Source organism: Brachionichthys hirsutus, chromosome 8, assembly GCF_040956055.1.
Source record: "Brachionichthys hirsutus isolate HB-005 chromosome 8, CSIRO-AGI_Bhir_v1, whole genome shotgun sequence".
NCBI classification, from domain to species: domain Eukaryota; kingdom Metazoa; phylum Chordata; class Actinopteri; order Lophiiformes; family Brachionichthyidae; genus Brachionichthys; species Brachionichthys hirsutus.
Window position 1 is genome coordinate 2166535 of NC_090904.1, and position 24492 is coordinate 2191026.

The 24492-nt window shown below is 50.1% G+C and overlaps 4 protein-coding genes across 4 annotated transcripts; 3 read left to right on the plus strand and 1 right to left on the minus strand.

Annotated features, from left to right (window-relative positions):
- The first annotated feature begins 229 nt into the window (after positions 1-229).
- Positions 230-10566, plus strand: mcm2 (minichromosome maintenance complex component 2). The gene is made up of 20 exons (XM_068742415.1): positions 230-260; positions 1199-1377; positions 1475-1647; positions 2792-2922; positions 3352-3490; positions 3622-3719; positions 4103-4224; positions 4783-4990; positions 5297-5431; positions 5555-5746; positions 6093-6186; positions 6263-6341; positions 6722-6893; positions 6984-7110; positions 8388-8500; positions 8590-8754; positions 8914-8988; positions 9144-9326; positions 9996-10151; positions 10248-10566. The coding sequence occupies exons 1-20, from the start codon at positions 255-257 to the stop codon at positions 10356-10358; spliced, it is 2658 nt and encodes an 885-aa protein (XP_068598516.1). The 5' UTR covers positions 230-254; the 3' UTR covers positions 10359-10566.
- Positions 10567-11196: 630 nt separating this feature from the next.
- On the plus strand, positions 11197-13277 carry blcap (bladder cancer associated protein). Its single transcript, XM_068742540.1, has 2 exons — positions 11197-11301; positions 11953-13277. Exon 2 carries the CDS (start codon positions 12200-12202, stop codon positions 12461-12463), a length of 264 nt encoding a protein of 87 aa, XP_068598641.1. The 5' UTR covers positions 11197-11301; positions 11953-12199; the 3' UTR covers positions 12464-13277.
- Positions 13278-14463: 1186 nt separating this feature from the next.
- On the plus strand, positions 14464-16170 carry rps23 (ribosomal protein S23). Its single transcript, XM_068742558.1, has 4 exons — positions 14464-14567; positions 15042-15201; positions 15701-15821; positions 15991-16170. The coding sequence occupies exons 1-4, from the start codon at positions 14564-14566 to the stop codon at positions 16135-16137; spliced, it is 432 nt and encodes a 143-aa protein (XP_068598659.1). The 5' UTR covers positions 14464-14563; the 3' UTR covers positions 16138-16170.
- A 562-nt stretch (positions 16171-16732) lies between these two features.
- ip6k1 (inositol hexakisphosphate kinase 1) lies at positions 16733-24290 on the minus strand. Its single transcript, XM_068742444.1, has 9 exons — positions 24161-24290; positions 21393-21621; positions 21010-21155; positions 20784-20910; positions 19379-19616; positions 18929-19110; positions 18388-18563; positions 17951-18184; positions 16733-17783 (listed from the first exon to the last, which is right to left on the minus strand). The coding sequence occupies exons 3-9, from the start codon at positions 21124-21126 to the stop codon at positions 17343-17345; spliced, it is 1515 nt and encodes a 504-aa protein (XP_068598545.1). The 5' UTR covers positions 21127-21155; positions 21393-21621; positions 24161-24290; the 3' UTR covers positions 16733-17342.
- Positions 24291-24492: the final 202 nt, after the last annotated feature.

Genomic DNA, 24492 nt, shown 5'->3' on the forward strand with positions numbered 1-24492 from the left:
AGAACACCAGCAGCTCTGCTATTTGCAGCTCTTTGTTGTTGTTGTTTGTTTTCTTTGGAGAAAGGGCCGGTTTTCTGTTTCCCGTCGCCGATCCGTTCCCTGAACGTCGCACGTTCATTCAGCGACGACGCTGCCCTGAAAGATACGTCACCGTGTCTTTTCGCGGGCTTAATGTCACGTGGTCTCTGCGCGCGAAAAACGTAACTTCCGATCAGCAAAGGCTCCTTCGCCGGCGGAGAGACGGACGCGGGACTATGGCGGTGAGTCCAACAGTTAGCGAGTTAGCAAGTTAGCAAGTTAGCGTGACGCGCAGTCCTCGCCTGCTGTGACGCTTCAGGGTCGCTAAGAAGTTACGTAAACTAGAATTCCTCTGCAGCGAAGCGCTTCTCTTTAGTCCCGTTCTGTCTACGTCACAGCGGCGACACACAGCGGGACACCAAGCAGGGACACCAAGCAGGGACACACAGCAGGGACACCAAGCAGGGACACGGGGTTCGGTCGGGGAAACCAGATTCAGATCTGAGTTGTATCCGGTCCCTTCAGGGTCGCTTTCTGTCGACGTCATCATTCTGGTGATCGATCGAGTAAAGGTACTTCTGAGTATTTTCAGAGTATCTTTTAAAGCCGCTTTCTTTGTTGTGGAAGCTGCAAGAGAAACGCAGCCGTCAGTGAGAGTCTTCATTCAGACACCTGATGAGTTCAGGTGTGCTAAAGAGCTCGGCGTGTTTTCAAGCACCAGTCTTGAGTTTTGTCTGAGAGACTTTGATGCTTTGGACATGTCCAGAGGAGAGACAGGGACTATATCGGTAGAAGGATGCTGAGGATGGAGCTGCCAGGGAACAGGACTAGAGGACGACCCAGGAGAAGATACATGGACGTAGTGAGGGAGGACATGAGAGTGGCTGGTGTTGGGGAGGACGATGCAAAGGACAGGGTGAAGTGGAGAAGGTTGGGTTGCTGTGGAGACCCCCCAGGGGACAAGAAGAAACTACAGTAGTAGTACTAGCAGCAGCAATAGTACTAGTACTAGTAGCAGCAATAGTAGTAGTACTAGTAGCAGCAATAATAGTAGTACTAGCAGCGGCAGTAGTAGTACTAGCAGCAGCAGTAGTAGTAGTACTAGTAGCAGCAGTAGTACTAGTAGTAGTTGTGTGTATCTTTGTGCTCATGTGCTCCTGTGTTTTCTGGGCGTGGCCAGGATTCCTCCGAGTCGTCCCACGTGACGCCCAACCCCGGTCAGGTCATGACCTCCAGTCCTGGACGAGATCTGCCCCCATTTGAAGACGAATCCGAAGGGCTGCTGGGGGAAGGGCTGCTCCCCGGGGAGGATGAGGAAGATGGCGATGGAGAAGATCTCATTGGGGATGGGATGGAGAGGTGAGGGCGGAGCGGATGTTTGATTCCCTTCGTGACGGAAGGTTCTGGGCGGTTCTGGACGGTTCTGGAGCCTGATCTGGGCGTGGTTGCTGCTCAGGGATTACCGCGCCATTCCTGCCCTGGATCGGTACGAGGTGGAGGGCTTGGACCTGGATGAGGAGGAGCTGTCTGAGCTGTCGCCCGGCGCCCGGGCTGCGGCTGAAGAGGCCATGCGGAGGAGGGACAGGGAGCGGGGAGTCAGCGGGCGCCTGAGGAGAGGACTCCTCTACGGTGAGGAATGCAATCATCTGCGCTAGCTGATGCTAATTCAGGGCAAGGCCTTCTGGGATATCAGTGCTGTCATGTGATCATTATCATTGATCATTGATCATTTTGACAAGAGGATTAAACACGGGCGTTTCAAACTCATTGTAGATCAGAAGCCATATACCGTCTAATGAGATGCTAAGTGGGCGGGGCCATTAGAATCACAGCGTAGCTGCACGGAATAGTAACTTCATGCGTTTCCCTTTGTTTTAGTGGAAACGTGTAATGAGCAACCTCAGATTTCACAGGAAGCGCGTTCGATTTACTTCGGCTAATACTTTACGTGTGTAGTACAACTGATGAGTGTGTGTACAAACACACAGAAGTACAAGCCACAGGAACGGAGAACTGGAACACAAGGCAGCTTGTTCCACTTCCAGATTGAATCAGCCTATCACGAAGCAGGAATCGTCCGGACTGCATTTTCCGCGTGTGTAATAAGTCTCCCCACATCTACAAACCATTAACGTAGGAACGGGCGTAAATACACGATTTATACATTAAGAAGGCGTAAAGTTTACGGGCGAACTCTCGTAGAGAAGCTGCTGTCTGACATTAAATTGCACCTTTGCTAGCTATTGTTGCAGCGCGGACTCGTTTTCAGTCTCGCAGTGCAGAACGTTTCTGCTGCTGCGACGGTGAGTCCAGCTTGGACCACGTCGTTGTTGCGGCGTTTAGCCTGCAGGGGGCGCCGTCGCAGCTTTTCAGGGTTGGGGTGTGTGCGTCGAGCGCAGCTTCATGCTCACTACTGAGGCAGGCCCAAACATAAAACTATTTTTTAATCTGAAGTCCTTAGACGGATGGTAAAAGTCACCCTAAAAGAATGGAAGTAAAATTAGAGAACAATAACGATACGTGACAATAAGATAAGTAAACCACGACGAACCAACGATTCGAAAAAACACCAAACGCAGACGAGAACAATGAAAACGTTATTTCATTAGGGAAGAATGAATGTTGCCAGAAGAGACGGTGGAGAAGACGGAAGGCTTGAATTACAGCCCCGCCCACTGCCGAGCACGCCAGAGTCCCCGCGGCTGCGTTCTGAAGCTCGTATCGAACGTCGGGGGTGAGATGTGAATGAGTTGTGTGTGTCGTTGCTATGCAGACAGCGACGATGAGGATGACGAGCGCCCGGCGGCTCGACGAAGGCGACTGGCTGAGCGGGCAGCGGAGGGTGTTGCAGACGGAGATGAAGAAGAAATGATCGAGAGCATTGAGAACTTGGAGGATATGAAGGTTGTAACAGTGCTACGGAACAAACGCCATTAATGAAGGAACGTGTGAATGCGGAGCGTGAAAAAGCGGGTGCTAAACCGCGTGGCTTGAAGTTGGAGGAACTAAGGGTTCCGACCTCCGGGGTCTCAGAAGGGTTCCGACCTCCGGGGTCTCAGAAGGGTTCCGACCTCCGGGGTCTCAGAAGGGTTCCGACCTCCGGGGTCCCAGAAGGGTTCCGACCTCCGGGGTCCCAGAAGGGTTCCGACCTCCGGGGTCCCAGAAGGGTTCCGACCTCCGGGGATTTAGAAGGGTTCCGACCTCCGGGGATTTAGGAGGGTTCCGACCTCCGGGGTCCCATAAGGGTTCCGACCGAGAACCTCGTTTCCTCTTGGTAGTCGGGTACGTCTTGAGCTGCTTTGGATGGGTTAAGAGGGTTTCCTTGGTCTGCAGGGCCACACAGTGAGGGAGTGGGTGTCCATGGTGGCCCCCCGGCTGGAGATTCATAACCGCTTCAAGAACTTCCTGCGTACCCACGTTGACGAAAACGGTCACAACGTCTTCAAGGCAAAGATCAACGACATGTGCAAAGGTGTAGTGACTCTTGTATTGATTTTGTATGGTATTTAAAAAGGTTTATATACACAAATGAAGATCAAATCTATGGAAATAGAATATATCTCTAGTTTTATATGAATTTAAAAATAACTTCTGCCTTTCCAGAGAACAAGGAGAGTCTGGTGGTAAATTATGAAGACCTTGCAGCGAGAGAGCATGTTCTGGCCTACTTTCTGCCCGAGGCTCCAACTGAGATGTTAAAGGTGAGCCATTCTCAAAGGTTCTCAAAGGTTCTCAAAGGTTCTCACAGGTTCTCACAGGTCCTGTTTGCAGTTTGTGTTGTCAAACACACTGGCTCAACGAATGAAACCATTTTGAAACCGCCAATCGATCGGCCATCGATGGAGCACAGGGGGTGGCAACCTTTTTAATGACACGTGCAACTTTACGATAAACACTGACTTCTTTAATGAAACCATTGTAGCGGTAGTTTTTTGCAGTATTTAAACGTGTTCACTGAACGACCAAGTGCCTGAGTTGACCGTTGTATGTAATAGACACGCTAAACTCACCGCGGTCGACGGGAAAGCCTCCTTCGTGTATTCTCCGTCAGCGAATGGTTTTCATGTTGTATCTTTCCTATCAGGTGTTTGATGAAGCAGCTAAAGAAGTGGTGTTGGCTATGTACCCAAAATACATCCGTATTGCCCAAGAGATCCACATCCGCATATGCAACCTACCGTTGGTTGAGGAAATCCGTTCACTCAGGTAACAGTCAAGAATACTTCCACCAATCTCTTTAACCGGGTAGATAATTCCCCGCCTTATTGCTACTGCCCCCCCCCCTCAGCACTGCATCCTCTGTGATGTACGTGTAGCTTTCAACAGGCAGCAGCAACAAGCTTCAAGGTTGTGGTGACCTTAGTCAATAGTCAGTGAAGTGCTGCAGATGCGTTCAAAGGCTCTGCTTCTGAAGCACACGCCCCAGGGGGAAGCAGAGGACGAGTTCTGTCCCTTTTCAGTGGACTTGGCTTTATTCAGCAAGTTAATTATAAAGATTTCATCCAGACTGCTAAATGCACCCCGGCTACTTTTGGTACTACACGGACAATTCTCCCAAGGCAGTTCTTGTCGTTGTTGGCGAGGTTACCATAGCAACAAATGGAAGAGAAGGTAAGGATGGATTCGATGAAAGCACAGTAAAACATCTTCATCACACAATAAAAAATGTGTCGACATGTGGAAGAGTTCCTGTGAGCGGCGTCAGATCATCAATGTAGAAAATGGCCGTCTTAGTCCTCGTCGTCCGTTTCCCTCCGCCCTCAGACAGCTGCACCTGAACCAGCTGATCCGGACTAGTGGCGTGGTTAGCAGCTGCACCGGCGTGCTCCCCCAGCTCGGAATGGTCAAGTACAACTGTAACAAATGCAACTTTGTGCTCGGACCGTTCTTCCAATCCCAAAACAAGGAGGTGAAGCCAGGCTCCTGCCCCGAGTGCCAGTCCCAGGGCCCGTTTGAGATCAACATGGAGGAGGTGAGAGGCTTGAGGGTTGCTGAGGCTGCGCTCGCACTGCAGCTCGATGCTCAGTTCGGACGTTTCTGTGAAATGCTTCTCTTTCCTATTAGATGCGAGTCGTATGTGATCTGTGTGAACGTCATGCAACCCAAAAGGGTCTTGTTTCACGCCTGCTCCCGCTTACTTGAACGCCGTAGTGCCGTATGTCATGTATCAGGCCGTTCGGACAGAAGAGAAGAGAAGTTTATCAGTTCTCAATCCGTCAATTGATGACCTGTCCCTGTGAATGATCCGTTTGCCCCCCCCCCCCCCCCTCCCCCGCAGACCGTGTACCAGAACTACCAGAGGATCACCATCCAAGAAAGCCCTGGCAAGGTGGCGGCTGGCCGCCTGCCTCGCTCTAAAGATGCCATTTTGCTGGCTGACCTGGTGGACGGATGCAAGCCTGGAGATGAGATTGTGTGTGCAGCTAATCATTAATGTTTTAGTATTTGTATTCCAAAAGGTTGATGAAGTATTTCACGAGTCTAAAGAGCGTGGAGAACTCAAAAGTTGAATGTCCCGGATGTCTTCCCGTCCCAGGAACTGACTGGCATCTACCACAACAACTACGATGGCTCTCTGAACACGGCCAACGGCTTCCCAGTGTTTGCGACCGTTATCTTGGCCAATCACATCACCCGTAGGGATGAGGGGGTCGCTGTGGCCGAGCTGACAGACGAGGATGTCAAGGCGATCGTTGCCCTGTCCAAGGACGAGTGTATTGGAGAGCGGGTAAGAGGGTACGGGCAAAGTTCCCCATGACGTCAGCAGCAACCGTCGTTCAGCCTCTGCCGGTGGTTCCGATCCGTACCGCCGGTTCCGATCCGTACCGCCGGTTCCGATCCGTACTTCCGGTTCTAATACGTTCTGCCGGTTCCAATCCGTACCGCCGGTTCCGATCCGTTCCGTCGGTTCTGATCCGTGCTCCCGGTTCCAATCCGTACTGCCGGTGATTCCAATCCGTACCGCAAGTTCTAATCCGTTCCGCCGGTTCCGATCCGTACCGCTGGTTCCGATCCGTTCCGCCGGTTCCGATCCGTGCTCCAGGTGTTAACGGGCTGCTCTGTTTTGTCCTTAGATCTTTGCCAGCGTGGCTCCATCTATTTATGGGCATGAGAACATCAAGAGAGCTCTGGCCCTGTCGCTGTTTGGAGGAGAACCCAAAAACCCAGGTGGAGCTCTTTTGTCTAATTATCGGTGAGCGGTTCCCGGTGGCGATGCTCATCGGGTCGTTGCCCCTTTTTCCAGGCGGGAAGCACAAAGTGCGTGGAGACATCAACGTGCTGCTGTGTGGAGACCCAGGAACGGCCAAGTCCCAGTTTCTCAAGTATGTCTTTGTCAATCCATGGAGAAAAACGGCACTATAAAAGATGACTGAAGATGGAGACGATCAAAGTTATTACATTCCGTGTTCCAGCGCCCCCTGCTGGCAACACTGGCCAATGCGGCGGTGAACAGAATAGGAGGGTCCACTTAACCCTCGAGTCTGATTTGGTCCCGTTGGCTCCCATTAGAATAATAATAATAATACATTTTATTTATATCGCGCTTTTCTAGAAGCCCAAACACGCCTCAGGCTGGGGGAATAGAATCAGGAGTTCTTGGGGCGAAAAGGGGCAAGAAAACATACAGATGCAGTTTCTGTTTAATGTGGTGAAAGTGGGGAAGCCTCCCGTTGCCATGACGTCCTGGGGGTTGTCTCCTCAGGTACGTGGAGAAGGTAGCGACTCGTGCCGTGTTCACCACGGGGCAGGGAGCGTCCGCTGTCGGCTTGACCGCTTACGTCCAGAGACACCCGGTCAGCCGGGAGTGGACTCTGGAAGCCGGAGCGCTGGTGCTGGCGGACCGCGGAGTCTGTCTGATTGATGAGTTCGATAAAGTGAGTGGAGGCGGGACGGAATGTTGATGCGTGTGTACGCCTTTGTCCGGCTTCTACAACGCCCCTCTGATCCAATGAAATGCCTTCCAGATGAACGACGCGGACAGGACGAGCATTCATGAGGCCATGGAGCAGCAGAGCATCTCCATCTCCAAGGCCGGCATCGTCGCCTCGCTGCAGGCCAGGTGCACGGTCATGGCTGCCTCCAACCCGATCGGTAAGCTGCAAGCACGCCGCTCACCAGCGACCTTCCATTGATTACCTTGTGACTCCCAAAATGACATGCTAAAAATGTGAGCTAATCAATCGGGAGTTCTTTTATGTAACGTTCAGGAAACAAAGACATTGATAAGAAGTTTGCAACGCGTTGCAGGTGCCGCGCCGTGCTAAGAAACGCCAAGTCACTTTTATTGCACTGATCTATTTTTGACTTCTTGATCTAAATGTTTTTTATTTATTGTATATTATTATTATGATTTACTATAGAGAGAACCCGTTTTTACACTATGATCAAACTTGTAGGAAATAAATAAATAACTGGCAATAAAAGGAGTCTGGAATGTTTAGCATTCTTGTGTGAATAATTGACCTTTCAAATTCCCGATAAGATCAAGGAATTTTTATTGTCATTCCAACATTTGCATGAAAGGAACGAAATGAGCACTCTTAGAAAGCAACATCACTAAAAGAACGTATGAGCAATACTACTAACAATAAAAGCTGAGCACCAGAAATACTACAATATATTTATAAAGACACCTTCAGCAGCAGCTCAATCCTCACTAGCAGGATGGTGACGTGCGTCTAGCCCGAACCCCGGCAGCCAGTCGGACCGAGCCAGGTCCGACTGCGTTCATCAGGGAGGAAAAGGTTCTGCAACCTGCTGGTTCTGGCCCTGATGCGGCGCAACCTTCTTCCTGATGGGAGGGGGCAAACGGATGATGATGATGAATATATTTATGAGAGAATGTTAGCGTACAAGTACAGTCACACAGTAGCATGTATTACAGTACAAGTACAGTCAGACAGTAGCATGTATTACAGTACAAGTACAGTCAGACAGTAGCATGTATTACAGTACAAGTACAGTCAGACAGTAGCATGTATTACAGTACAAGTACAGTCAGACAGTAGCATGTATTACAGTACAAGTACAGTCAGACATCCTGTCTAAGAGGAGCATTTCAAAAAAGCCCTTGCGGTCTTGTTTCCGTTGGAAGTCCTTCGTACATAAATCATCGACATTTAACAATACAAATAAAAATAAAACCAATATTAAATTACTCAATTTATGCAAAATAACAGAAGAATAAAAAAATAAAAATAATTTTACACCACAGATGTAAAATGACAATGAACGACAATAAATTACATAAATAACAATAAATTACCAAGACACTTAATATGTGCAACGTAGGTGGACAAAAAAAGGGGGGGGGTTGATCATTTGGGCTGCGCCCGTGTGATTCGTTGACGCCTGCCCGTTTCCCACAGGTGGCAGGTACGACCCCTCTTTGACCTTTGCTGAGAACGTGGACCTGACGGAGCCGATCGTGTCCCGGTTCGATGTGCTGTGTGTCGTCAAAGACACGGTGGACCTGGTGCAGGTGCGCGTGCTCTGGCCGGTACCGTGATGCTACCGCGACTCGGCTGCTTTCACCTCGACTCATTTTGTTTTTCATCTCCTCCTAAAAAGGATGAAATGTTGGCCCGCTTTGTTGTTGGTTCTCATATCAAGCATCACCCAAGCAACAAGGAAGGGGGTGTGGCCTTAGAGGAGGTGGTTCTGCCCAACACGTCTGACATCCCCCCAATTCCCCAGGAGTTACTGAGGAAGTACATCGTCTACGCTAAGGAGCGGGTACAAATACACAAACTTGTCACATGTACTATACGTCTTCTCATTCTTCATTCATTCATCAACCTCTTTAGATGCTAAACGTCCATGAATAGATTTTCATGTTTGAGGCTTAAAGACATTGTAAAAGCTCCGCCCCTCTACCATTGTTGTCCCCTGCAGGTCCATCCCAAGCTAAACCAGATGGACCAGGACAAAGTGGCTCGCATCTATAGTGACCTCCGCAAAGAGTCCGTGGTGAGTCCAGAACTGTGCCGAGTATTATTGACCGTGAAGTCTCCAAAGACAAGTAGAGAATAACAACCAAAGTACCGAAATGTCTGCAAGTACTTCTTTGCGGTTTTTACGTTGTGGTCTGGACTAGACAATGGAGTGTGTGCTCTCATGAACAGGCGACGGGCAGCATCCCCATCACAGTCCGGCACATTGAGTCCATGATCCGTATGGCAGAGGCCCACGCCAAGATGCACCTGAGGGACTACGTGCAGGAGGACGACGTGAACATGGCCATCAGGGTCATGCTGGAGAGTTTCATCGACACGCAGAAGTTCAGCGTCATGACGAGCATGAGAAAGGTGCGACCGCCAGCAGAGACTTCCTGTTGCAAATGCATGTTTCATGTACGTGGATGTCCTGAAGTAGACCGGAATGTACGCGGAGCTGTAAAACAGTCGTTGCTGCCTGCTTGTTGACTGTTTCTGAACCGTCTCGTCCCTTTCTGCAGACCGCTGCCTGCTTGTTGACTGTTTCTGAACCCGTCTCGTCCCTTTCTGCAGACCTTTGCCTGCTTGTTGACTGTTTCTGAACCCGTCTCGTCCCTTTCTGCAGACCTTTGCCTGCTTGTTGACTGTTTCTGAACCCGTCTCGTCCCTTTCTGCAGACCTTTGCCTGCTTGTTGACTGTTTCTGAACCCGTCTCGTCCCTTTCTGCAGACCTTTGCCTGCTTGTTGACTGTTTCTGAACCCGTCTCGTCCCTTTCTGCAGACCTTTGCCTGCTTGTTGACTGTTTCTGAACCCGTCTCGTCCCTTTCTGCAGACCTTTGCCTGCTTGTTGACTGTTTCTGAACCCGTCTCGTCCCTTTCTGCAGACCTTTGCCTGCTTGTTGACTGTTTCTGAACCCGTCTCGTCCCTTTCTGCAGACCTTTGCCTGCTTGTTGACTGTTTCTGAACCCGTCTCGTCCCTTTCTGCAGACCTTTGCCTGCTTGTTGACTGTTTCTGAACCCGTCTCGTCCCTTTCTGCAGACCTTTGCCCACTACTTGGCCTTCCGCAGAGACAACAATGAGCTGCTGCTCTTCATTCTCAAACAGCTGGTCGCTGAGCAGGTCTCCTACCAAAGGAACCGGTACGGGGTCCAGAACGACACCATAGAAATCCCAGAGAAAGACCTGCAGGATAAGGTATCCATGAGAGAGGAGAGGTGAAGGGTTTCTCCATCCCCGCTGGGGGGCTGGCTCTTAGTTCTCATCCCTTTTCCTTTTCTCGTCCCTCCCCAGGCCAGACAGATCAACATCCACAGCCTGGCAGCCTTCTATGGCAGCGACCTGTTCCAGTCCAACAAGTTCAGCCACAGAGGAAAGGAGAAGCTGATTGTGCAGCAGTTCTGAGAGTCCGATGGTGAAGCGTGAAGCGGCTGATGGTGAACGCTCACGATGGTCTTCACGCTACCTGCGCTCGCCATTCCCACACGTTCCCTGTGCAGTTCAGCATTTCGGTCTTTCGAGTGCCCAGATGTGAAGTAGGTTAAGTTGCAAAATGTGCGTGATTTTAGAGTGAACAGACTTTAGCCCGACGTAATAAACATGTTTGTTTTCTGACTGCAGAGTGTGAAGCATTATTTGATTCCATCTTTGAATGGTTGGACTCGAGGCTGGTGGAGACGCTCTCTAGTGGAAGGTCAAAGTGAACTTCAAGGGCGTGCTGGTCCTCATGGAAGCTCTGCCGAGGCGTGGCTCAGTCTCTTTTATCCTGTTCAGGGTGTGCACTCAACTAAGAGAATGTTTGTAAGATTTAAACATTGAATAAAACTATAAAAATAAAAGCCGCCCTGGGGTAGGTACAGCTGGCCTGGGGCAGACTGACAGGAATGAGGCTGAGAATTTGCACCATCGCCCTCCTGACCACCGACATTCGCTCGCTCACGACATTCACACGGGCAATGTGGGTGAAGCGTCTTGCGCAAGGACACAACGGCAGTATACGCAGGTGCCGGAGCCCGGAATCGAACCGGCACCTCTCGATCATAGGACGACCCGCTCGCCCCAAGCATGTCAGAAGTTTTGTTAGTCTATCAGATCAATGAAACATAGAAGATAAATAGTAATCATTATTGTTCAGGAAGTAGGCCGCGGTCCAGCGGGGGGCGCTGGAGCGCACACGCAGGCTGGGCCGTCAGCCAGGCTGCAGAAGAAGAAACCGCAGGAAGTCGAGGCGGAGCAGACCGGAAGAAGAACCCTTTATTTTTGTTGCGGACGTGATCGGCTAGCTCGCTAGCTAGCAGCTACATGTGAGCCAGTCATCTCTTCGGAGACTGAGCCCCGAATCTGTCAGGTTCGTCAGAGACAGTGAATCGTGTACAAATACATGTTTAGTCGTGTAAAAATACACGTTTGTGTTTCCGGCGGCGAGACGTTGTCTGTTTGTGTTAGCCTCTATCGGACCGACTTGGTCCCGCAAACACGCTCACGTTCTCTACCACCGCGAACTAGCCGCTTGCTGTTCGCTCTATCGATTTAAAGACGGTGATGGTTCGACCTCAGCCTGAATCGAGTCTCGCGAACAGCTTCGGCTTGGACGGGAACCAGGAACTTCGGGACCGGCTGTCGCCGCGCCGCCATTTGCTGCGTTTATTCCATGTCGAGCTGGTTTCTTGTTCCGTTCTTCCCGGACTAAATTCTGGAACGTGGCTGTCAGCAAGCATGAAAGTTCGGGTCGTAACTTCCAGCATCCGCGGCCCAGGCCGTCCTTAGCTAGCCTAGCCTAGCATAGCGCAGGTCTGTCGCGTTTCCGGCCTCTGTGCAAACAGAGCCGCCAGCTTCCACGCCTTTAAAGGGAATGCTAATGGCTTCATCGCGACCCGTGGAGCTAACCGGCTAGCACCGGCCCACAGAATAATGGCGCGCTGGTGCTGGACATGAAAGGGACTCAGCTATTTGGATCTGCTTGTTTATCGTGTAATTGATTGTAACGTTCTGTTGCTAGGTAACGCTGATGTTGCTTTCTGGGATGACGTGACGCCACCTGGTGTCTCTGATCTGTTGCTCCGTCGCCCCCCCCTCCGCTGGCTCCTGACCTGTTGCTCCGTCGCCCCCCCTCCGCTGGATCCTGACCTGTTGCTCCGTCGCCCCCCCTCCGCTGGATCCTGACCTGTTGCTCCGTCACCCCCCCCTCCGCTGGATCCTGAGTCTGCCACCTCAGCGGGTGCTGAACCCACGACCCCCCCCCGGCCATGTACTGCCTCCAGTGGCTACTTCCTGTGCTTCTGATCCCCAAGCCGCTGAACCCGGCGCTGTGGTTCAACCACTCCATGTTCATGGGCTTCTACCTGCTCAGCTTCCTGCTGGAGAGGAAGCCGTGCACCATCTGCGCCTTGGTCTTCCTCGCTGCGCTCTTCCTCATCTGCTACAGTTGCTGGGGCAACTGTTTCCTGTATCACTGCCAAGACGCTCCGCTGCCAGACGCAGCCCACGACCCGGCGATAGTTGGAGCCTAGGGGGGGGGGGGGAGGTTGAACATGTTGCTGGTGCATTCTGGGGAGTGAGGATCACAAATACTCAGAATGCCGACGCTACTGAGGAGTCGTCCCGTCGGCTTTTAAGGGGAGGTGCTAAAGGATGGAACATGAGAACGGTCGCCTGCTCTCTGGATCGTGTGTCACGGCGGACATGTTGGCTTCCTCTGTTCAGACTGGGGACGCTGCAGGAAGCGCTACATGTCTACACCTGCTCCTCGCTGACCAGACTATCGATCAACCACTGGACAACCAATCAATGATTGATTTCTCCTGCGCTGCGTCGAAGAAAATAAATACCTGATCCGGGGGAATAGCGGTGAGCTATTGCCCCGGTGCGCTACACCTGCCCCTTGTCGCCGCCTCTTTTAGAATCTCACCCGCAAGCAAGAGTTCTTCTCCTTTGTTCAATTTACTTTGATGTTTTTTGTTCAAGGGTTAGTTATTTTTTCACATGCAAATTTTAATTGTCAAACTGCTGGTTGCCCCCAAAGGGTAGAATAATCTCGTGCGTGTTTGTGCTTGTTGTGTGCACTAAGTGTGCGTTTTGAGACGGTGACAGGCTGAACAGCGAAGTGGCGTAAAAGCTGAGCTACTTCAAGCTGCAATAAATCGTGCAGATTCTAACACGACACGTTATTGATTAGGGTTAGCTGATCACAAAGCTGTTTCTACTGTATCGCTGCTGGATTTACAATCAATGAGTTGTACTCTATTGTTTGTGTATGGCTTGTGGAAACACTCATCTCTACTTTAGTGCTTTGGTTTTGAGTTGAATAAAGTTTGCTCCTCGGCGTCTTTGGACTGCAGTGGGTCTGGTGATGCGGAGCCGGGGGCCGCTGGGGGGGCTCTCGGTGGATGCGAGAGAAAGCGCTGAGTCATGGCGACCCAACTCGAGCCAGTCCCCTAGTCGAGACCGATAAAGCAGTTCAACACTGATGGTGCTGAGACGAGTAGAATCCGTTCCTGGATCGAGCTCCGAACTCGAATCACTCGGATGTCGAGTCATTCCGGCGTCTAAAAACACTCGAAGCAACGCAGATAACAGGAAAACTGCTTTTAGTTACCATGTAGATACATGATATACAGTAATACTGTAATATAGTAAGTATCGTAAACAAAAAGGCTCCCACCGGGAGGAGGCCTCAGGGAAGACCCGGGACACGCTGGAGAGACTGTCTCTCGACGGGCCTGGGAATGCCTCGGGATCCCCCGGAAGAGCCGGAGAGGGAAGTCTGGTTCCTGCTGAGACTCGACACACACACACACACGTGTTAAAGGTGTATTCTGGTGCCACGTCTCACCTGCTATACACACATCTGGAAATGTATGTACCAGGGGGCACTTATTTAGTGCATTCTTAGAACAAGAAAAGCCCTCAGAGAGCACAGACCTCCCCCAAGCAGCTCGTTCCCCTCCTAACTGGATCTACACCGTCCACATGGTGATCTGGATCAGCACCAGAAGGTTCTAGATTGTTCTCAGTATCTTTATACACCGACCATGAAAAGTCAAAGTGAATCAGAGTTGATGTTTATTTTTAACTGATTCTTGAATCCATAAATGGTTTTAATGTTAAATTTCTTGACCTCATTCTGGATTAGATCCAGATAAAATTCGGTTGTGAAATAGAGACCCCCCCCCCCCCCCCCTCTACTGCTCTGTTATACTGCTGATAACAACATGAATCTCCCCTTTGGAGGAGGAATAAGGTAATGTTCTATTCTATTCTATTCTTTACTTTTTAACCACTGGAACATTGGCAGTCCCATGAACATTAGCCCTCAGAACTAAAAGTCCAAAATGTTTTTATTATTATGTCGCTATGTGGAACTAATAAAAATCTAATGATCCGATCAATGATTTTAATGTAATTAAATGTAAATATACGGTAATGAAATCCTTTATTTGCCATGTTACTGGAAGATGAAAGAAGAAACTGCACTAACTGCGTCGTTGCTTTCCGGTTGTCTGATCATTTTAGTCAGGCATCTCGGTGGCCACGCCCAGGTTGGGTCTTGCGGCTAAAGATTGCCGCGGTGCATTGTGGCCCTTCCTTTTCTTCCCAGAGTTGCTTCAGTCATGGGTATGTCTGCGGCTCCGCGCTGGATAAAGTCTCGTTTTCTCCGCGGTGTTTTTACGCGGCGGCATCGCCGCGCATGAATTTATTATAAATGTTTATTTAGATTAATTATCTCCGCGTTCGAGTGAGAAACGTTCTGATTTAAAGGTCGTTATTCCTGCTCGGCATCCCGCAACGTGGAGCCGCCATGACGCGTCTTAGCTGCGAGGCGCTATCGGCGTGTTAGCCTAGCTGCCTCCTGCTACCTGACGTTTAGCAGGAGGCAGTTTTAGCATCGAAACGTGACGTTGATTCGGTCAGGAAAGAACACGTGACCTTTCTAGGGACTCTATTCTTGTTTAGTTGCGTCATCGTGGCGGTGAGAGCTGCGCTCGCGGCTAACGACGGCGAGCCTCGGGCCTGGGTCAGCGGAGCTACGTGCTAGCAGCTGTCTCTGTCGGAGCGGAGCACGCTTCATGTGTCTCCCCTTGTCCTCAGGAAAGTGTCGCGGTCTGCGTACGGCCCGGAAGCTCCGGAACCACCGCCGCGAGCAGAAGTGGCACGATAAACAGTACAAGAAGGCCCACCTGGGCACCGCCCTGAAGGCGAACCCCTTCGGAGGCGCTTCGCACGCCAAAGGCATCGTCCTGGAGAAAGTGTGAGTCCCGTCAGCCTCGTTCCCCTGGACCGATGCAGCTAAAGGCCGGCTCGGGTAGGAGGTACTCCGGGGGGGGGGGGGGTCGGTCTCCGGCTCCTTTGAAGGATCTGGTTCTGGGCTTCTCTGTTAAACTGGGGTCTCTATCTCACCACCAGAAGTTCTTCTGGTTCTGATCCAGAATGGGGTCGGGAACAAACATTACATTTTAACATTAAAAACATTTATGGATTCCAGAATCAGTTAAACATTTTCATGTTGGTGCATAAAGGCACCAAGAACAATCTAGAGCCTTTTGGTGCTGATCCAGATCACCATGTGGACGGTGTAGGTCCAGTTAGGAGGGGAGTGGGCTGCTTGGGGGAGGTCTGTGCTCTCTGAGGGCTTATCGGGTTATAACATGAATTCGATGCTCTCTGGGGGATCAATACGTCTCTGAACCGATCGCGTTGATCAGCTCCAATCAGGAAACCCGTTTTCTTTGACTGTTTCTCGTCTGCAGCGGCGTCGAGGCCAAGCAGCCCAACTCGGCCATCAGGAAGTGTGTGAGAGTTCAGCTGATCAAGAACGGCAAGAAGATCACCGCCTTCGTCCCCAACGATGGCTGCCTCAACTTCATAGAGGTCAGCGCGCGTGTGCGTGTGTGTGTGTGTGTGTGTGTGTGTGTGTGTGTGTGTGTGTGTGCGTGCGCGCGCTGCAGCGGGACCCCGGTGGCTCTGATCTGGATCTAGATTAGTTTTCTCCGGTTCCGTGTAGGACTTGAATCCGGTTCCGTTTCCGTCCCTTCTGCAGGAGAACGACGAGGTTCTGGTTGCAGGCTTTGGGCGTAAGGGCCATGCCGTCGGGGACATTCCTGGGGTCCGGTTCAAGGTGGTCAAGGTGGCCAACGTGTCTCTGCTGGCCCTCTACAAAGGCAAGAAGGAGAGGCCCAGGTCATAAAGTAGCGGTGCACAAATAAAATGTTTTCAAGTACTCGTTTGTGTTCTTCCGTTTCTCACACAACTTCCACTTTTAAAGATGGAAAAGTTCCAGAGACTTCAGGTCCAGGGGGTCTCGGGGTCTCCCGTGGTTCTGCCTCATACCTGAGGGACGGGGGTCTCGGGGTCTCCCGTGGTTCTGTCTAATACCTGAGGGACGGGGGTCTCAAGCTCTCCCGTGGTTCTGCCTCATACCTGCGGGACGGGGGTCTCGGGCTCTCCCGTGGTTCTGTCTAATACCTGAGGGACGGGGGTCTCGGGCTCTCCCGTGGTTCTGCCTAATACCTGAGGGACGGGGGTCTCGGGCTTTTTAATCCAGCCCGCTGAACTTGCTCAAATTATATCATTAAATTAAATTTCATAATTAAACCTCATTCATTTGACAAATCCTTTCATGTCATTTATGTTGGTTCACAAACACTCGATCTGTTCCTGGCCCGACCCGTCCGTCACATTTGAGAACCCGCTGTGGCCTGCGGGTCGGAACGTTTGCCCACCCCTGAGCTAGACTCATGTTATGTCGCTACGTACCTTTAGATATACACACGTTACAGCAAAATCAATTTATTGTTGATTGGTGTCATTTCATGAGATTCGTAGACAACCATAATCTCAAAGGAGCAAGTACGGAATGTGACACTTATGTTATTACACAATAATAACCAAGAGAACATGACACTGACCACTAGCAACTTGACAGATTATCTGGATCCTGCTAATGGAGGAGAAATGGAGCATTGATTACCTTCCCTGATTGTTGTCTGGGGTACAGCTGACCCCCCCCCCCCAGTACAGGATGTTTCTTACTCGATGGTCTCAAGCTAGTACCGGCTCAGGGGGGCCTGTGATGCTGTCATGCAGAGTGAAGGTCAAAACAAACAATTTCAGTAACTAAACAAATACTTGGCGGTAACCGACGGTGATGATTATTCGTGGTGTGATGGTTGAGGTTTGCGTTACGGGTTATAGTAAAAGTAAAAATGTGTTGAGACCCTGAGACAGACACATTTATTGTAGAAGTTGAAGCAGATATCGAGTCCCCTGTCCCTCCTGGCGTTCGCCATGGTAACACCCAGGTTCCATATTTACACCGAACCCTCTTAGATGTTGAGAACACAGCTGCACAACTTGCATATGAAGTTGTGCGTTTGATCGTGTTTGTCGGAGCTACGGCAGGTTGTCGTCTCGCAGGCCCTCCAGGATGTTGACCAGGCTGTCCAGTCCAAATACGTATCCCCGGTCTGGCCCATCGTGCACCGCGGTGTCCCCGCGGAACCCCTTGAAGGTGGCGTGGGCAAAGTCAATCATACGTACGTCCACTAGAGGCCGCCGTTGGGTCTGAGGGGGGATGGAAGCGGGAAAGGAAATCAAGTTGGGAGCATGGGAGGACGACTGCCCGGGGGGCTGAAGCGAGGGCAGCTGTGGGACAAAGGAATGGCAGTCTGACCCCTGGGAGAACAACGAGCCTAGGTCTGCGTTCTGCATCGTGTTCAGTTCACAGTGACTGCCAGCGGCTGGACGGGTGTGGGCCTCTGCTGGGACCACAAGAGTCTTCTGTTGTGTGAGTCCATGCTGCCCAGAGCTGAGGACTGAAGGGCCCCCGGGTTCCTGCACACAGAACCAAACTATCAGTACGAGCCGATAAAGACCAGGAGGTCACTGTTGGTTCGGTCATCGGGAAATTACACAACACCACGGGACTCGTGTCCAGGGACAAGGTGGAGGGATGGGACGCGAGTGAGGACAGACAGGCGTCTGCGATTACTTCTGCTCACCTGTCCCTCATATATGATGAGCAGTGACGAGGAATAGAAGCGATAGGACGCCTGCCTCTCCAGCACAGCCCTCAGGCTGCGCAGCTTGTTCAGGATGGGCTCAAACAGGTCCTGCCTCAGACCTGTCCCATTGTGCATGTACTGGTAGAGGGCCTGGTGGAAGCCATCGATCGACAGGCCACGCCCATAGTACTTGTTCCTGCAAAGGTAGTGACCGGTGTTCAGCTGGTACACCTGCGGGGACAGACAAGCAAACGCCCTCTGCTTTAAAAGCACGCCATTGTGCAACGCAGCGTCTCCAAAGCCGGAAGCCTCAAGCTGCTCCTGGGATCTGTGCTTGGTGGATCTCTTATCGATACACGGTGCTGATCACACTTATATTCCGTACTGATGGTCCTAAAAACAGAGGCGAGCACATCGCTTGCAGGTTGCTGTACCTGCATGCCACACACTCGGACGCCCAACGTCGCCGAAGTGCTCTGTTCACATTTCTTCATCTGCCGGGCCGCCTTCTCTTCCGAGGCATCGTCTCCGTGCTGCCTGGTGCCCATCTTCAGGTCCAGGATGCAGGGGTAAGAGAAGCGGTGGACCACGTTCTCCAACAGCAGGAACTCTGGTTCAAACGCTGCAGCTAAGGAGCAGAGACGGTTCGGACACGCCCACGAAAGGGCCTCCCTACCTCCGCCAGGTGGGCGTGTCTCCGATGCCATTGGTCTGTCTGTTAGCAGGACGACAGAAAAGCTGCTGGAGGGATCTTGATTAAAAGAAACCTGAAGATGGGTCCAGTTTAGATCCGTTAGATTCTGAGACGATCCGGATTCCCGTCTGGATACTAAAACATCTGGATTTTCCCATTGACTTATAATGGAGGCTTTTTCTAAAAGTCATATCTTGTAAAATCTGCATTCAATTCACTCACCAGAAATCCCAGTCACAAAGTAATCATATAGAATATATGGTTTGCTAAAGGAAGGATACTGAAGAGCTTGCGGTCTTTGGAGTCGGACCTCATGCGGCTGAGCTGCTGTTTGTGGCAGCGAAGGCTCCAGGGGTTGTAGCTGATCTTCTCTGAACTCAAACCACTTTTCCAGTCCAGCATCTGGAAGGGAACATCCGAGTGGACCTTTGGGTCGAGCCTTGGACTCTTTAGTTCTGCAAGACTAGAGGGAGAGGGACATCAGCGCTGCAACTCCAGAGGTTGGACCCCGCGACGGTTCAGTACGGTACCACAAAGAACGTTAGCGGGGACATTCTGAAACATGTTCATGTTTCTGCAGTGATAGGCAAATGATAGGCAAGTCTGCCGAAAGGGCAGGTGAGGGTCACAACCGCAATAAAAATAAAACTCTAGCAGTGACTGATGTCACGTATGTTGTCACTCTCGAGCAGACAAAAAAAGTAAAATAATTATCCTTAACGTCATCATACTTATCAGATATTTCTGCGTCATGCGCCTCCCTTCTGTCGAGTCGCTCTTCCTTGTGTTCAGAGGACGAGGAGCGAAGGAGGCTACGCCGGGAGTGTTTTCTTCTTGGTTGCTCCCTCTCCGGAGCGTCGCGCTCCTCGTGCTCGGCCGTCCCTCCCTCCATGACGCTCTCCACGTAGGGGTACGCCACAAGGTTGATGTAGCCATCAGAGTCGCCTTCAAAACATACAAGCACCACGCCTGTCAGGAAGGAGCAGAGTGAAAGGCAGAGACGAGCTCAGGAATTAGTGCCACACTACAGCGCCTATCCATCGGCCGCCACCCCGCCTGCAGCAGCCATCAGGTTCATGGATCGAGCTGAGGTATCACTTGTTATAGCAATAAAGCAATGGCTTTATTGGAATAGGTATGGGACGCATTCAAATTAAATGACATACCAGATTATATATTGTAATTTATTTTACAAGAAAAAGTCCAGGAATAAAAAAAAAAAGTCGATGGAAATGTAATTACGAGAAAAGTTAAGGTTGTTTTCTTAAATTCACTCGGTTTGGATTTACCTTGAGCAACATGCCCCCCGTAGATCTACCGATTATTACTATTAATATTAGTGACGTGCCCGCGGTCGTTTAGCGTTAGTTTGACGATAAACAAATTCTTCTCTCGCTGTTGATGCACCCGTCTTCCTCCTCCTCTTCGTCTCTGTCGAAAGATCACCTGTCCTTCCTATAAAAGCAGATTTGCTTCTTTCTTTTTTTCACAAAAGAATTGTTAATTCTACGTAGTTGATGGTTGGTTGATGGTTGGTTGATGGTTGTCTCTAAAACGATACAGCATTGCTTGTCACACTAACATCCTGCAGACCTTCCCCTTCAACCTAGTTGGGATCCTTCTGTTACAAATCACTGCAGACACTCCTCCCCGGTGAGTGAGTGTTTATTTGTACTGTAATACATGCTACTGTGTGACTGTACTTGTACTCTAACATGCTATCTAATAAATATATTCATTCATTCAGTACACCCTGCCTGTACTCTCTTCTTCATGTCTCTTTGCAACCTCCGCTTCCCGTATCCTCACTAGTCCAGCGTCATCCTGACCATAAAAAGAATCTGATCATGGAAACATCATGTTTCGCTCTTTTCTGTTTCTGATTAACTCGACATCCCAAAGGAGACCAGACGTTTAACAACGTTGATGTTGGAGCAGAAGTGGAAGTTGCTCGAGGAAGTACATTGCTCAGGTAGAGTGGGTCGAGTTTCTCTGCAATTAAATAGCACGGAGTGATTCAAAGGAGATGTATTACCAAGGGTACTTCTGTCTATTTGATAATACACCTGTGGGAGTGTATAAGACAGGAGCTAGTCAAGCTAGCCTCTTTGCATACACGGCAACCTCGCCACTGACCTTTATACTCTGGGGTGAAGTCTTTCATTTCTGGAGGCAGTGACTCATAGAAGCGCTGCTCTCTGCTGATCAGAGGCTTGCAAACGGTGTGGTCGTCGTAACGCATCATACTGGTGTGACCTCCCACCTGCAAAAACACCCCCCCCCCCCCCATGAAAACGAGTAAAATAACATGCTGCTCTACATTTACTTTAATCTTTCTGAAACACAAGCCACTTGGACCAACCTGGTGTATGAACGGCTCCAGTGGAACGCCCCCAGCTCGTAGTCGAAGTGAAGCCACTCCTCCTAGCCCCGCCCCTTGTAGCTTGTTGTCCATGTTGTTGGGGCGAGGGAGGCACATGGCTCCTGACAGTCGCACTGCACCTCCTCCTGCATGACATAAAATCCGTTAGTGGATTTAGTGGATGAGGGCAATGAGTGCAAGCAAAGTCAGTATCTCCTGTTCTTTACACCTCGCAATAGAAGAGATCATGGAACTTTAAAGATAATAGTGAAAAACAATGATTGGCCGTGTTTCACTGAGGTGTGGACAAAAGACTTTAAAGCTGCTTCTCACACTCAAACACCGACTGATCTGCATTGGCACAGTTCTTGTCCCGCTCTTACCCTGAGCATGGGCTCTAGTGTGTGGCGAGGGGGCGGGGCATGGCACCACGGGCTGCTGGGAGCGCACGCCGACCCCAGGGGGAGGAGGCGCCAGACCGAACAGCCACAAAAACCTCCAGTCAAAGTGCTCCAATCCACCGGCGGGTGCACAGAGGCCCAATGACAACAAGGGATGGGGGGACAGAGTGGCAGGGGAAGCAGGGCACCGGTTAGGCAGGATCGCAACTTCCTAAAAAGAGAGGAAGTTACACAGTGAGACAAACGGCTAGAAGAGTTAATACAGTTACGGACAGTGAGCTAAACCCAACGCTAGTGCTAATGTCCAGCTGGCACCTAGACTTTAGATGGATATTTTGGGAAGCGGAAACTCTGGAAATGGGCCGATAGATAGCCAAGACATCAGGATCCATTGTTGGTTTTCTGAGAAGCGGTTTAATGACTGCTGTTTTAAAAGACTCGGGTACATAGCCAGTAAGTAAAGATCGATTAATCGTATTTAGCAAAGCCATACTAATTCTAATTATTATTATTGTGATTTTTGATAACTGTTTATGCCAAGACATACTTTCAGTGAAAAGATGAGCTATTGTACATTGAACACCAGGACATTATTGGCCTCTGAGAGCTTCACTATATACATATATATATAGCTATATACACATATATATATAAAGCTATGTACGTGTATATATACACAGCTATATACGTATTTATGCACAGCTATATACAAATATATATAAAGCTATATACGTATATACACACACAGCTATATACGGATATATACAGCTATATACGTATATTTACACAGCTATATACATATATATATACACAGCTATATACAGCTATATATGTATATTTACACAGCTATATATACACAGCTATATACAGCTATATATGTATATTTACACAGCTATATACAGCTATATACATATATATATACAGCTGTATACCGTATTTTCACGACCATATGGCGCACCTGGTGATTAGGCGCTGTCTCATTAACGGCTGCTTTTTCGGTATTTTAAATATACATAGGGGGCGCCGGCTCAAAAGGCGCCGGCATGATAGGTGTGCAAAATCGAGCGGGAGCAAGACTGAGTTTGGTACTCAATGTTTTTGAATTGTCACTAATCAAACCCATCAAAGTCCTCATCCTCCGTTTCTGAATTGAACAGCCGCGCTAGATCTCCACCAAACATGCCGGGTTCCCTTTCTTCACCGCCAAAGTCACTTTCCGTGCCGTGCGGCGCCTCGGAAATGACGCCGGCTTTTGCAAACCCTCGAACAACCGTGCCAGCAGACACGATAGCCAAAGCAGCTACAATCCATTCACAAATTGTGGCGCTGCGCTGCCTTCCACTCTGAGTGAAACTGCGGTCTCCGTCTGTCGTCCATCGCTCCCACGCCGCTCGCAGCCTCACTTTGAACGGCCTGTTCACACCGATGTGCGGCGGCTGGATGCGTTTGGTGCATTATGATCCGCTGGAAGTTGCTTGCACTACCGTCGTCCTTGTCCGGATGGGAAACTTGCTAGCGTGACTGCTTTTAGTCGAATGGTGAATTCTCTCGCCGCTGCTCGATTTCCACGTTGCTGGTGGCCTTCAGTTTAAACTGTGCTTCATGAGCGTGTCTCTCTGCCATTTTCAGGGTTGTTAAAACAACGATGTTCGGCATAATGAACATACCTGTTCTTTTATATACCGTACAATCCACGCCCACACTTCCCCCTTTAACGTTCTCATGGTGTCCTCTGCTACGTCTGCCTTACAACAACACATACGGCGCGCGGGACCAAAGGGCGCGCTGCACATTTTGAAGAAAATGCAAGACTTTTAGGTCGTGAAAATACGGTACATATATATACAGCTTTACACGCAGCTATATACGTATATATGCACATCTATATACAGCTATATACCTATATATATACACACAGGTATATACGTAGCTGCTGCATCCCGTCAGCGGTGGAGGAACGTTTGTTCAACGTGATTGAAATAATTTGTGTCATCAGGAGACGGAAATTTAATCTCTGAAATGGGTTTAACGTTTTACACAGTATTTATTGAAGTACCAAAGGATTTCTATTCAGAGTGGGTCATTCTAAACAATCTGAACCCTTGATGGAGCAGCAAGGCCACTTTGGATTGATCGACACGATCAGCTCCCAGATGGATACTGTAGCTTTTGCTGCATGACAACAACACGGCTAGCAACATGGCTATCATCTCAGCCACCGCACGGCAATGGGATTATGTAATCCGAATCAATCTCACCGAACCTTCGTGATCAATAGCCTTCCCATAAATAAGAATACCGTTACTGCTGGTGATCCTAATCAGTCCGACATCCATTACATGTGAAATCCTTAGCCAGCGCTAGCTTCAAGCTAATGGCGCTATAACCCAGTCACTACCTCTTTATTTGGACCCGTTATAACGCTCCCCGGACACGTTACAGGCTCTCGGTGCTACTTCGGCTAGCCGCTAGCGTTAGCTGTCACACTGGACGGCTTCGTGACCTTAGCCTGACATCACGCTAGCCGCGTCATCGAGACTTTAAATGGCCTTTGAATTAAAATAAACCCTTTGATCTGCAGCGTGGCTTGGCTGCTGCTCTCAACCCGGGAGCGCTGCCATTGGTGCGACACAAAGTGCGTTCCAGTAGCCGTGCTGGCTAACGCTAACGCTAACAGGGAAGCTAACATAACGGGTTGGCGCGACGCCGTCTCTCGCCTCCAGCGCCGAGCTGCCGTAGTAACAACATACCGCCGGATGGCCGCGGGGCCGCGGGGTTACTTCGGGAGGTCACGGCTCCGTGGACGGTCGCCGGTGTCCCGGAGACAAAGGAGAACATACAGGAGGCTAACGGAGCCTGGTTGCTTTTCACAGGTCGTTCGCATTTGAGTGCGTCTTTGGCGCCACCTGCAGGCCATACATGAACACTTAATAATTCTGTCCCGGACTCCTGAACATTTCATAACTGACAACTTGCACTGTTCCATTTGTACTGCGTGATTACGCTAGTTTTACTGCTGCTAATACACATCTGTGTATCCATTCCTGATGCTGCTGTTTTGTGATGTGTCTGTACTTGTATG